The sequence below is a fragment of the Salminus brasiliensis genome, chromosome 15 (assembly GCF_030463535.1).
Source record: "Salminus brasiliensis chromosome 15, fSalBra1.hap2, whole genome shotgun sequence".
Classification (NCBI taxonomy): Eukaryota; Metazoa; Chordata; class Actinopteri; order Characiformes; family Bryconidae; genus Salminus; species Salminus brasiliensis.
In genome coordinates this window covers 30,619,741-30,634,614 of record NC_132892.1, presented here as the reverse complement: position 1 = coordinate 30,634,614, position 14,874 = coordinate 30,619,741, and the positions used below count along the sequence as shown (strand labels likewise).

General features: G+C 42.0%; 1 protein-coding gene across 2 annotated transcripts in view; it reads left to right on the top strand.

Moving 5' to 3' along the window:
* rfx1b (regulatory factor X, 1b (influences HLA class II expression)) overlaps positions 1-14,874 on the top strand; it is a 28,534-nt gene that overhangs the window by 8,298 nt on the left and 5,362 nt on the right. The window contains exons 2-17 of one of the 2 annotated variants that reach the window (XM_072657562.1): positions 104-453; positions 6,361-6,464; positions 6,677-6,751; positions 7,644-7,723; positions 7,824-8,172; positions 8,921-9,102; positions 9,748-9,867; positions 10,412-10,533; positions 11,702-11,820; positions 11,974-12,083; positions 12,202-12,353; positions 13,017-13,114; positions 13,224-13,373; positions 13,626-13,834; positions 14,200-14,353; positions 14,603-14,648. In XM_072657562.1, coding sequence (XP_072513663.1) covers positions 123-453; positions 6,361-6,464; positions 6,677-6,751; positions 7,644-7,723; positions 7,824-8,172; positions 8,921-9,102; positions 9,748-9,867; positions 10,412-10,533; positions 11,702-11,820; positions 11,974-12,083; positions 12,202-12,353; positions 13,017-13,114; positions 13,224-13,373; positions 13,626-13,834; positions 14,200-14,353; positions 14,603-14,648 — 2,401 coding nt within the window. In that variant the 5' untranslated portion in view covers positions 104-122. Of the gene's footprint in view, positions 1-103; positions 454-6,360; positions 6,465-6,673; positions 6,752-7,643; positions 7,724-7,823; positions 8,173-8,920; positions 9,103-9,747; positions 9,868-10,411; positions 10,534-11,701; positions 11,821-11,973; positions 12,084-12,201; positions 12,354-13,016; positions 13,115-13,223; positions 13,374-13,625; positions 13,835-14,199; positions 14,354-14,602; positions 14,649-14,874 lie in introns of both variants that reach the window. The other variant, XM_072657561.1, reaches the window with a different exon arrangement.

Sequence of the window (14,874 nt, the reverse complement as noted above, 5' to 3'; positions counted from 1 at the left end):
TGTTGTAAACTATTCTTGTAAATTTTTGTAAAATGTGTAAAAGGAGTTCTGAATGAAGATGCTTATGTGTTGTTTTTTTTGTTTGTCGTTTTGTTTAATGCAGAATTTAACCTGTAGTTGTCATGGCGACCCCAGGCTATGCAGAGGAGCTCCAGCCCTCCCAGCCCCAAGGGGGCAGCATAACCCCGGCCAAGGCCAGTCAGCAGAAAGCCACGCCCACTGCCACGCCCCAGTTCCTCTCTGAGATACAAAACTCCTCTAGCTCCACCTCTTCACAAACAAGCACCACCTCTAGAGCGATACAGGCTACTCCTCCGCTGAACCAGAAGAAGACCACGCAACCTCAAGTAACTGTGGCAACGGCAGCGTATGTTACCTCTGAGATTCAGAGCTCCGCCTCCCAGTCCAGCAATGGCCAGAGCACACCGCAGTACATAGTGGTCACTGTTACAGGTAAGAAATAACTTGTAACATATGAACACCAAACACACACATACAGTATTGTTAAACATATTAAAGTTCGAATAACATTAATATCCAGTATGAAGCTCTAATAACATAAATCTCCAGTATGAAGCTCTAATAACATTAATATCCAGTATGAAGCTCTAATAACATTAATATCCAGTATGAAGCTCTAATAACATTAATATCCAGTATGAAGTTCTAATATCAATAATATCCAGTATGAAGCTCTAATAACATTAATATCCAGTATGAAGCTCTAATAACATAAATCTCCAGTATGAAGCTCTAATAACATTAATATCCAGTATGAAGCTCTAATAACATTAATATCCAGTATGAAGCTCTAATATCAATAATATCCAGTATGAAGCTCTAATATCAATAATATCCAGTATGAAGCTCTAATAACATTAATATCCAGTATGAAGCTCTAATAACATTAATATCCAGTATGAAGTTCTAATAACATTAATATCCAGTATGAAGCTATAATAACATTAATATCCAGTATGAAGCTCTAATATCAATAATATCCAGTATGAAGCTCTAATAACATTAATATCCAGTATGAAGCTCTAACAGCATTAATATCCAGTATGAAGCTCTAATAACATTAATATCCAGTATGAAGCTCTAACAGCATTAATATCCAGTATGAAGTTCTGACTGAACTCACTTGTGGAAGGATTATTGCTTATGCATGCTGGTGGCCTTCAGTCACATTAATAAAGGCCCAGTATCTAAAACATCAGTACTGTATATAATTATCATCCTGCAGTATGAAGTGCTGACTCATATATCATCTCCTACATGTGTGTACACACACACACACACACACACACACATTGTTACAGCATCATAGTCTAATAGAAATACTTCTCAACACACTCCTAGCTCTCTGTAGGTAACTGTAGAGTGTGTAGCAGTGGCAGCTTCTAGTGAGAAGACAAACTGCAGGTTTGTTTGTCACACATTTACACAATTTCCTTTCCAAACTTCCTCATTTGCGGGCCTTCATCAAGTCCTTCACCAGACTGCCTCTAATACTTCTGCTTTTGGCAGGTTTTGTGCTAGTGAACACAAACACACACTCAAATGTGTTAGTGTGTGTGTGTGTGTGTGTGTTGCTGGCTGTGTGGTCCGAATATGCTCTGCTGCTGCGTGTTTATTTCTAGGTCCTTCTATTAGCGGAAAGACCTAGCAAGTGTCCCGCATCTCACATTACACCCCCCCCCCCCACACACACACACACACACATACACACACACACACACACACATATATATGATACACATCTGATACACACATTTTGTTTCCTTTTCATATGGGCACACTACATTCATTCATAGCAGAGTAATACAGTCACACACACACACACACACACTCCACACAATTTCTTTCTCTTTTCTTTAAGGTCACATTAGTATTTTCTTTATTACATAACAGCAACTCATAACAGCTGAAAACAAGCTACTAACACTAACCTGCAGGAATAGACACTGACGAATCTGGGTCAACAAAACAACCAGGGGTTCTAATGTTTTAAATAGTCTTTTTAATTGTAATTAGGCTGTTAGTTTTGATTATTATAATTCATTCTAATATAATATAATATATATAAAATTAAAAATAATATTCTAACTAGATCTTATAATATAAAAAATAACGGTCATTATAATCAGCCATTCTAGTGTTAAAAATGTCGTTACTGTTTATTAGAATTTCTAAAATGAATTTATTTATTATTATTATTTATGATGTACATTTTACCGTTTAATAATAAATTCTAGTATTAAAAAATTGCACCCAGACATTCTAACATTACAAAATAGCATTCTAACATTGCAACAATTCAAATGTTAAAAAATGTTTAAAAAAAAAAGCTAACCGGAGATTAACATAGCAAAACTCACATTCTAACAGTCTAATTAGATATTCTGATATTAAAGATACATTATAAAATTCTGACCATAGATTCTTATAGAAAAACTTGCATTCTAACAAACTAATCAGAGATACTACTAATTCAAAATAACATTAAAGTAATCTAATCAGAAAAATACATATCAAATAAAATAAAAAAGTAATTGAATCAGATATTTTTATATTAAAAAAACATTATAACCATATATTCCAATCTAAAAGCTTGCATTCTACCATTCTAATAAAATGTTCTAATATAAAAAATTGATGTAATCTAACAGGATATTGTAATATTAAAAATAGACATTCTAACCTGTTGTAGTCTCTTTACAACACTTTATAACAGTCTATTCTAGTCTGATTCTGGTATTATAAAGTACATTATAACATTCTTATCTGATTCTTGTATTATAAATAATACTTTTAGTTAAACTAATACTATTACTTTATACTATAATATGCTTTTTACTGTATTTTTTTACTGTTTTAATGTTAAAAAATAAACATTTTAATATCAAAACTTACACTGATATTCTACCCATAGGTAAAAACCCCATACATTTAGAGAAAAAACATCCTAGCAATGCAACCAGAGGTCTAAACATTACGAAAAGACTAGTTCCTAGTGACTTTCTAACACATGCAGTGATAGGATTTTTCTCTTGGGTTAGATGTGGTTCAGGTTACTGCGCTGCTTCTTGGGCACATTATATTAAAACTAGCCTCCAGTACAAGCTCTACACCTTCAACATTTGTTGATGACAAAAATCCTGTGCTCATGTTACACGTCATGTACAAAGGAATGTTTCGATGCCAGCTAAAGCCCCCCAGCGTGGGACTGTGAAGCTGTAGAACTGGGTTGACTGAGTGATGGAGCTCCATCCAATACCCTTGAGATGAGTTGGAGTGGCAGAACTAATCATCCAACTTCAGGACCCGACCTCACTGATGCTCTAGTGCTAGTGTTTGGTATAAAGCCAAGCGTGGACAAGCGAGTCCCCATTAACACACTCACATTCAGAAGGAACCCTGTCCTCCAGGTATCTGCACACTTCTGTAGATACAGTGTACGATTGTCATCATTATGGTTACGGTCATGGGAAGCATCTCAGACATTCACTGGACGGATGCAGCATGGGCAGAAGTGAGCAGAGTTGGACGTGTTGAATATGAGGACGAGGACAGAACCTCACAGTGCGGCAGGTTGCTGATGAGGATCCACCCTCTCTGTGTTGGTCCCTTTGTCTAATTGTCTCTCGACCTCTCTCCCCCTGACTCTATCTATCTCTCCATCTCTCGCTCTCTCTATCCGAGCCCTGTGTTTACTAGAACATGAGAGTGCATTGCCGTCTGCTGAGATTAGCTGCTCAAGGCTAGCCTCGAACCCATCAGTATAAGAGGAGCGAGACGCTCCCTCGTTCCCGCTCATCCCTCGGCTTTGCTTCTGTGTTGTAAAGTCATGTTCTACAGTAGCTGCTTGTACACGCTGGAGCCGGCCTACCGTGAGTTAGCAGACCTGCGTTATTTCTTACATGATGTGGTTTGGTGTGGCGTAGTCTGTATATCTTATAAGGATGGCTTGTTTTTTTATATTATATTAATCTTATTAATGAGATGCTCTAAGATTAATTGATCTAATTGAATCACATTCAGCACTTCTGCTATGAAAGTATTTGGAAAATGTATAATTCAATAGTCCATAGGTCACGGCTGGCCCTCGATCCTCTACCATCGGTACTGGTCTGCAGTGCACAGCTATCCGTTTAGCAGTAACGCTTGCGAGCTGGTCAATAGTAGACTTGCTCAGTCTGTGTTTGAAGGCCTGATCCAATGTGGCTTGCTGAGGTTGGTGGTGATGTCTGCATTAAGGAGACCAAGTAGTGCAGTTCCACTTGCCTCTATAACTCATGTTAAATATGGTGATTAATCAGTGTTTATCATTTTTAACATGTTATTTTTTTCTGTCATTAATTAATAGGAATTAATATTTAGATTTTAATGACAGTTTTTTATATATATGGTCATTTTTTGGTATTGCTGCAATGCTAGTCATAAAGGCTGCTGAGCTCTTTAGCCTGTTTTAAAGTACAGATGAACGGAATAAATAGTAGTGTCCTTTCGGACAGTGCATTTAGCCTGGCAAACTTTAACAGCACAGTGTAAGGTTCTCTGTGTTTCAGTTCATACAAAACAAGCTGGTTTGTAAAGCAGCAAGTTCATCCCAGTCACCCCTGTAGTTCCTAACAGAGCTACTCTGGGCTACTGTAGAGTGGGCTGTTCCGATTTCGGACATCTCCATCCGACATTTAAATCAGACATATTTAAATTAGCTGTGATTTTAATACCGATCCAGTATCCAGTGTTTAGAGCGCCTCAAGGCATCAATTAACGTACATTTAGCCCAGCCGGCAGGAGGTCGGACATTCTCAGAAGGTAAATAAAAGAGTTGAGAGTCTGCAGCAGTGTGGAGCTATTTTACAGTGGAACCTGAAAACAGACCATAATATCTGACCCTTTATAAAAAAGAACCATCACTGAAACGCTCTGCTTTACCAACGAGAGAACCGCAGAACCGCTTATAAACCAGCACTGAAGAACCCAGGCCGAACCAATTGGAGGCTAACACTAATGCTAACACACACACGCTATAGAAACCCCAATCACACACAACACACCAGTAGACCAACAGCCACAGATCAGTCCACTACACACACACACACACACAGAAGGTGATCGGACCGAGGTGTTGTAAAGGAGCTGGGAGCTGATTGGTCAGGGAGGAGATCAGACTGGATTATTAAACACTATAAAACATCATTTTAAGAAAAGTCTGGACTAAACTAAATCAGTCAGTCCAGAAAGTCTGATTATAGAATCTGATACTGAAAATAAAGGATTTTACTGAACCCATTAATCAGCAGCTTGTCTGATCTAAACTGTGGGGCTGGATTATTATTCATACAAACACACAAAGATCGGATCGGTATCGGCTGAAACTCTGCAGTAAGAGACTTGGATCGGATCGGGAGCTAAAATAACCTGATATGAATTATGAGAATTATGACCACCTACCTAATAGTAGGTTGTGAGACATCGTGGCATGGGCAGTATTAGGCTGTTCATTATAGAGGTTAGCTGCTCCACAGTGGAGCGTCCGTTGCTCTGTACCACTCCCTGGAGCCGGATTGTTCCCCTCTGGCATCAATGGGGCTGTGGGGCACCCGGTGTGGAAGAAGTCCATTCTCAGTACATCTTCACTACGGCGGCTCTAAAACATCCCCCCCTAGTTAGTTAGCGGTTTCCAAGATGTTACCACCCTTTGGCCGGTACCCTACTATCGTGCCCTTTTGGACATCAATCAAATCGCACCCATGGCGATGGTTAGGCACTCTGCTACAGCTGACTGGTGTGCTCGCTTATTTATACATACAGCAAACCCTGTCGGTACACGGTATCTGTGGCGTCCCAGACCGAGTTCTTTCATTCATTCCAAACCAGGGGTGGACATAATATACTGATATGCTATTGATGGACGAAGGGTGGGAGCAGTGCCCAGCGTTGCCCATAGTGGGTACGCACGGAAATCAACAAGGGTGCCGAAACGTTTGCACACAACTGTATTTGTATTAAATTTGAGAAATGGTGATCAGAACTGACATGGCCGGCTCATGATGAATCAAGGCCAGTCGCCTCTAGTTGAAATGATGTCACAGTCAAAATGCTAATCCACGGCCATGCATTACTGTACTGTTAGCAACATTAGCATTTGGGATTGAACCCTTCATTTCGTCTGCTTGTGTCTTGTCACATTTTCCGGAGTGCTGCTGTCTCTTCTTTCTTCTCTTTATCTCAGTTCCTCTTTTCCTGTTTCTGCCTACACACACATACACACACACCACTTATATCTCATTTCTCTCTGGTTAACCATACGCAAGTAGTGCTGAGCAAAATCTCTCCCTCTCTCCACAGAAGGATCGCTTCATTCGAACGACTCCGTGTCCGACTCCAGCCCACCTCCCACTGTCCAGACAGGTGTACCCACGCACGTGGTGCAGCAGGTGCAGGCTGCACAGGTAACGTACACACACCTATGCCTGAACACATCAGTACGCACAAGTACACAAAAACACACACATGACCTGCCCTCATTACTACACACTCACAGAAACGGATAGCTGACTCATCTGGGCATCCTGTTTGGCCTCTGAAGGTGCAATGCATGGTCTTTCAGTGTGGATGAGCGTTTCAGAGTGCTGAAGCTGTTCTTACTGTTTTCCACCAGCAGAGGTCAGTAGTGCAGACCACAGCAAAGAACCAGAGCGGACAGCTGGGGGTCAGCAACCTGCACATTGCTCCGGAGGTCAGTACAACACGCACACATTGCTTGGACAGTAATACTGACCAGCATTGACCGATATTGACGACACATTGTCTCATACAGTATGTGTCCAAATGTTTGTGGACATCCCTTCTAAAGAATGCATTCGGCTACTTCACGTTGTCCCCATTGCTGACACAGACGTGCAAATGCACACACATACAGCTTGTCTAGTCTTTGTGGAGAAGTACTGCCAATAGAATAAGACTCTCTGGAGCAGATAAACAAACATGGACCTATCGGCACCATGCTGCCTAATGCCAGGCGTGGCTAGAGGGGTATAAAGCCCCGGTGCTAATCTGTCGTACTTGCCCATTCCTTTATCATTCCTTTCCACCTTAAATGGTAAAGGAGTTACACTCAGTACATTACATACTGTCTGTACCTGCTGCTCCATTTAAGGTGGAACAGAAATTACTCTGAACTTTATATAGCTGTTTTACCCTAAAATAGCAGCGTCAGGATCATGCTGATGCTCAACTGGCTGTAAGAGGGAGTGCGGTGTCTTCGTAATTCCCACTCTGGGCTGGAACGCTGCTGCTACTGCACTATGGAGCTTTGGTGGTGGAGCTGCAGGAGGAGAACCTCTCATATTAGTCATATTAGTGTAAAATCCTGTAGTATTACTGTACCACCTCAGTCCACATGCTTCTCTAACTTCAAATGAAGCTTCTGGAAATGCACATGCACAACATCTGGAGATCTGAAGGGGCGTTTAAAGTGTGATTTGTTTTTACTGCAGTGGAGTAAAAGTGAATTATACTTCCCAACTGTAGGAGGAGCCCAGGAGACAAAAAGTATTTTTGCATAATGCTGCTTTAAACTATATAAATTTAGATGAAATACAACAGTGTGTGTGTGTGTGTGTGTGTAGATCTCTCAGGTTGCACAGCATGTCTACCCCAGCCAGGTTCAGTATGTGGATGGAGATGGCAACTACAACAGCACACCCATGTAAGACACACCCATCCCTCATATTCTTAATCACAACCTCTCTTCTCAACATGTTATTCAAACCTCTCTCTCTCTCTTTCTCTCTGTTTCTGTATCTCAGTCGCTCCAGTGCTTATCCATACACAGACTCCTCCCTCTACGCCCAGGCCACGCCCCCTGGTACATACTACGAAGCCCCACCCACGTCCGGCTCACAGGTCTCCACCCCTGTGACTTCTCAGCCAGTTTCCGGAACAACAGGCTCCAGCAGTGGGGCGGCACCCATGTTCTCCGGGGGTGGCGCAGGGGTTACAGTGGTGACAGGAGGCTCCTCCTCAGCCAGTGGGGGTGGAGCTGGGGGCGGGGCCAGCGGAGGCGGAGGGGGGAGTTATGTGGTCCAGGGCGGATACATTCTGGGAGGAGGAAGCCAGAGTTACTCGCCACACAACACACGCGCCTCACCTGCTACAGTGAGTACTGCATATCACACCCCATGAATCATTAAACATCTGGAGGTCTGATCTTCATGTGATCAGCACTGAGAGACAGAGATAACATCAGCTGCAGATGATCAGAACATGGTTGGAGAGGATTATTCTGGAGGAGTCTGTCTGATTTAAACCTCAGATGTTTAGTCTGGTCTAATCTTGATTGAAGTTGAAGTGAGTGGTGAAGAAGGTCACCAGCATGTCCAGATCCAGAGAGCTCTCTGAAGCCTTCAGAAAGAAGGATGGAGATGCAGAGGAGTCTGGGATGAAGTTAAAGAAGGTCTCAGGACAGTTAGAAATCAGACGTTCCACTGTCTACTAAATCATCTACAAGTGGAACAGTTGACCAACATGGCCAGATCAGACCTCAGGATGAGTAAAGACGCCTCCAGCCGTCCTAAAATCTCCTCACGGTAGCAGGTCGCTGTCAAAGTACAGCATCTACCATCAGAAAGAGCCCAGGTTTGATCTTCATGGGAGGTGAGAAAGGAGGAAACCTCCAAAGTACATTGTTCCAGAAGTCCTGGTCTTGGTCTAGGTGTTTCGATGGTAACATAAAGCGTATGTTGGTATTTTAATATTTCATAACATTTGGGGTGGATGTGCTGACATCACTGACCTACAATGGCAGTATACATCCATCTATATTATCAGTGAGAAGAACAGGATAATAGATCATAGCGGACGCAGTGAAAAGAAGCTGAACCCCCTCTCTCCCTCTGTCTCACAGGTGCAGTGGTTATTTGATAATTATGAGACAGCGGAAGGTGTTAGTCTTCCTCGCTCCACTCTGTACTGCCACTATCTGCTGCACTGCCAGGAGGCCAAGCTGGAGCCTGTTAACGCAGCTTCCTTCGGCAAGCTTATCCGATCGGTCTTCATGGGCTTACGCACCAGGCGACTGGGGACCAGGTAAACACACACACACACACACACACACACACACACACACACACACACACACACACACACACACGCACTGTGCTGTTTTCAGTTCACATATGAATATAAGTGCTTATTCACTATATGTCCAAAAGTTTGTGGACACCCCTTCTAATGAATGCATTCAGCTACTTTATGTTGCACACACATAGTCTAGTCCCTGTAGAGAGAAAGTACTGCTAACAGAATAGGACTCTCTGGAGCAGATAAACATCATGACCCTATTGGCACCATGCTGCCTAATGCCAGGCATGGGCGTGGGGTATAAAGCCCCCCAGCATTGAGAAGCTGTGGAGCAGTAGCAGAACTGTGTTTTCTGGAATGATGGATGGTGGAGCTCCATCCTGTACTTTTGAGATGAGATGGAAGTTGGGGATGATGAGGTGAGGTGATGATCATCCAACATCTGGACCTCACTAACACTCCGAAGATGTTGCTGAATGCAATCAAGTCCTCACAGAGATGCTCCTCCAGAATCTAGTAGAGAAAAAAATCTGTCATTCAGTGAATATTACCCCATCAGTAATGCTCACGTGTGTTATAAGGGATTTTTCTTCTATCTGAAACGTAACCATTTTAAGTGTGAGTGTGTGTGTGTGTGTGTGTGTGTCGCAGAGGGAACTCAAAGTACCACTACTATGGCCTTCGGATCAAGAGCAGCTCCCCTCTGCACAGGCTAATGGAAGACCAGCAACACCTGGCCATGAGACAACAGCCCTTCTCCCAGAAGCACAGGTGTGTGTGTTAGAGAGAGAGAGATGGAGAGAGATAGAGAGAGAGATGAAGAGCTCGTAAATGTTCTTATCCCTGTTAGGTTTGAACCATTTGATTAATATATTTTATTGATATTCAACACTGTGCAGATCTTTTAGGCACCAAATCATATTATTATAAGTCACGTCTCTCAGCAGTGAGAGAGCTTTTACTGTAGAAGCTCCAGATCTCATCAGAACAGATAAAGCAGGTGAAGATAAATCCAGTAAACAGGAGAAACAAGAGCGTCTCATTCTGAAGAAAGAAAGTAGTGAGATCTTGTCGGTGAGCTAGTCTGAAGAACAGAGCTCGGTTCCTCCAGGTTTCTCCTGGACGCCCCCCAGTCCAGCCAGCACAGCGTGGAGGATGTGTTCAACTCCATCATCATCAGCAGCAGCAGCAGCTCACCTGATTCACCATCATTAAGCCCTGATTTACCTGACCACTAAAGTGTATGTGGACTGGACGGGGTTTGTTTAGTCTATTCTGTTAATAATGTTGGACTGAAAGCTTCTCTCATTTGCAGGCTCAAGCCAGTGCAGAAGGTTGAAGGAATGACCAATGGCATGGCGATGGGGCTGGGGTCCGGACAGGGGGCGGGGCTTTCAGACATCAGCTCTCAAGTTCAACAGTATCAGCAGTTTTTGGGTAAATCTCACAGTACACACACACACACTGTATCGTGAAGCATTTTAGTATTTAGTAATTCAACTGCATCAATTATGTGATGTTCAGTCAATTATAATCAATTACAGTAATATCTCTGTTGTCTGTATTCTACTGCAGTGTTAATAAAACCAATTGTGGTGAAGTCAATATATACACACATTTACATTAGCAAACACAAACTGACTGATGTCTTGATTTTAATTGACTGAATTTTACTGAGTCGTTCTACATAATAAGTGATCTTTTCACTTTGCAATTTTCTAATTTTTTTTACGTGACAGGGTGGTAAATTTTATCCTAAAATGGTTGTAGTTCATCATGTGGTCAAGTTCCTGACTTGATGCACATGCCAATCAATTTAAAATATAATTGTATTTGCATTTGTTGTGTAAAACTAATCACCCATTTACTTTGAATGATTGGGTAGTTGGGTTAAGCTTGGAGGAGATCTAGTCAGTAGAGCACAAAGTTAAAAGGTCAGAGGAGGACCTGTCTGCGTTCTAGGAGCCTGAGCAGGAACAAAGTGATAACAGCCACCGAGCATTAAGCAGTCCAATCCAATTCAATCCAAGTGTCTGGCATCTGTACTATTCTTTCTAATCAATTTAAAAATTGTTTTCTTTGCATTTTTGAATAATTCAATATGAAAATATGAATAAAAAACATTTTCCGCATCTATTTTGCATGATTGGGAAAAGGGTTTTGTTCCTGGCTGCTCCAAAGGCTCAGATGATGTCACTCCCCCTTTGTATTGCCATTTAAAGCAACATAACATTATTTATATACAAAACAAGTTAGTGTGACAGGGTGGTAAGTCTAACCGAAGGACGCACACAAACCATACAATGTCTATGTAAAAAATCGTATTCAAACAGGGACACTAATATAACCCTGAAAATTATTACAAAATAATAATAAAAAAAAATATTGGGTGATATTTTAGATGCAGATGTCATGTCAGTCAACACGGACGTGTGGAAAATCATTAAAAGCTGTATGTTCCTCTTTAAGAAACGGTGCGTTTGTGGTTAATGCATCCCATCATGCATCGCTGATGCAAATCGCTCCCATTGATTGACTAGAATGTGATGTTCAAACAAACGGGAGGCATAAACGAAACCTCTCTCCCTCTCTCTCTCTCTATCAGATGCGTCCCGCTCTCTGCCGGAGTTTCCAGACATCGATCTCCAGGGTAAGCCCCTGCCAGACGGGATTCTTCCAGAACACATCCAAGCCTTCCAGCAGCTCTACAGAGAACACTGTGAGGTAAAAATGAATAAATAAATAAATTAATTAATTAATTAAATAAGTGCTGTGTGTATTCGTGCACATGTGCGTGTGTATATTGTGAGTTGAATGAGCGTGTGTGTGTATATGTGCATATGTATGCAACTGTGTGTGTGTGTGTGTGTGTTTCAGGCTATAGTGGATGTGATGGTGAACCTGCAGTTCCCTCTGGTTGAGACTCTGTGGAAGAGCTTCTGGAGGTTCAGTGAGGGACCAACCAATGACCTGGACACCCTTGACCTGTAAGTCTGTCATGAGTGCTAAAATAAACACACACACACACACACACACACACACACATTCTCCCATTCCATTGAACTATAATGAAGTCTGTGTTTGACTCTGGTGTGTGTTGTTTAGTCATGGAGAGTCAGAGAAGCGTCTGCCGAAGACGTGTTTGGTGCTGCTGTGTAAATACGAGCCTGTCCTGCGCTGGAGCCGCAACTGTGACAACTCCCTCTACCAGACTCTAGTGGAAATCCTCATCCCTGATGTCCTTAGACCCATACCCAGTGAGTAACACAACTCTACACAATTCTACACAGCGCTGCACAATAATGTACCACATTACGCAAGACTACAAAACTCTTTACTGCACCTTTCTATAAAACTATAGACAACCCTGCACATATTTATATACACTATACAACTCAACATGATCCTATTATACAGCACCACACAACTCTATATGACTACAAGACTCAGCATAATACTGCACAGCTCTGCATACACTACACAACTCTACACAATTCTACACCACATTTTACAGCACCACAGAACTCTGCACATTTCTGTATAATACTGCACAACACTACACAACTATAAGCAACACTGCACATATCTAAATGCATTATACAACTCAACACAATTCTACACAACACTGCACCACATTATACAACAATACACAACTCTATACGACTGCAAACCTCAGCATAATACTGCACAGCTCTGGATACACTATACAATTCGGCATACTTCTACACAAGCCTGCATAACATTATACAACAGTACATAACACTGCTACTACCAGACTGCAGTGGAAATCCTTAGGAAATGCTGAGACTCAGTGATGGATCTACACAACCATGAGCAGTTCCCACCAGCCTACAGAGCTCTATCCAGCATTCTCTGAAACTCTGCATGTTAATAAATGATAATGACACCTGTTTCCTCAGGTGCCTTAACTCAAGCCATCCGGAACTATGCCAAAAGCCTGGAGAGCTGGCTCACCAGCGCCATGATGAACATCCCAGAGGAGATGGTCCGCATCAAGGTCAGATGAGCACACACACGCACATTTTTTCGTCTGTATCAGTGACACATCGAAACTGCAGCAGTACACTTAGAGGAGTGTGTGTGTGTGTGTGTGTGTGTGTGTGTAGGTTGTTTGTGCAGGAGCGTTTGCGCAGACTCTGCGCAGGTACACGTCTCTGAATCACCTGGCCCAGGCTGCTCGAGCCGTGCTGCAGAACTCCGCCCAGATCACGCAGATGCTCAACGACCTCAACAGAGTGGACTTCACTAACGTACAGGTACATGTACACACACACACACTCTCAAATACATACAGTACTGAATAGCAGATGTAATAATGTCCACAATTCTGAATAACCTTTAACTACCATCTCAGCTGCTAATCATCATCAACATTAATATAAAATCTGACTGATTTCTGATTAATAACTAATTGTAAAAAAAGAAACACAAAACCAGACATTCAAAACACACAAATGCAACAAACACATAACCCACTAAATCCACACTCTCTCCTCCGCTGTGTTTAGGAGCAGGCATCGTGGGTGTGTGTGTGTGAGGAGCGTACGGTGCAGCAGATCGAGCAGGACTTCAAGCTGACCCTGCAGCAGCAGAAGTCTCTGGAGCAGTGGGCAGCATGGCTGGACGGAGTCGTCTCCCAGGTCCTGAAGCCGTACACCTCCAGCCCGGCGTTCCCTAAAGCAGCCAAACTGTTTCTGCTCAAGTGGAGCTTCTACAGGTCAGCACAGCTGTGTGTACATCTGCAGCACCAGCAGAGGGGTGGGGAGTGCTGACTAACTGGCAGTACTGGTCCTGCGAAGATGAATTAGCACAGTTATGAGCAGGTTCAGTTTACACTGATTAAATAAAAATATTAGATATTAAGATATTCACCAAGTACTTTTAAGGTGTAAATGAGGATGTTATGGTGTATAGTCTTTTCTTGAATTGATCTTGATAGCAGTGAAATAGGAAGGATATTCCTTAGTGTGTACACAGTCCCACAGTGCAGTAAAAGACATAATACTGCTCTTCACTTTCATACCATTAGACTGTTTATATTCCTCAAAGCTCACTCTGTAGTCCTACGTACTGTCTCTGCAGCTCTATGGTGATCAGAGACCTGACCCTGCGCAGTGCGGCCAGTTTCGGCTCATTCCACCTCATCCGCCTGCTCTATGATGAATACATGTATTACCTGGTGGAGCACAGGGTGGCCCAGGCCAAAGGGGAAACACCTATTGCTGTTATGGGAGAGGTAACACACTCATACACATGCAGATGTACCGCATCTATCACAGTCTAGGACAAGAACACAATTCTGTTTATTTATATAATGACATTATATATGTCATTATATTTATATACGAATACCAAAATATGCCAAAATGATCATATTTCATGTTTGTGAAAGTAAAATGATAAATACTTTATATTTATTTATAATTTATAATTTTATTTCTAAGAATTTTTTTTTGTATAATATTTATATATATTTATTTCTCAGTTTTCCAGCCTGGGCCGGAATATGAACTCATCGGACCTAGAGAAAGGTACAACACCTCCACACCCTACACAATCGTCGTCCTCTGATTCCCCAGATTGTGACATATAGACATATACACAGACATCATGTTTGGTGTCTGAATTTTGAGGTCTTTAGAGTTGTACTGAAGCTACAAGGCTAATATAGTTAATAATAGAAGCTTATACACAACTGCTTAGCATGCCTAAGTCATCACATACTTAGCCAGAGTCCATATAGGCAAGTCTGTAAAA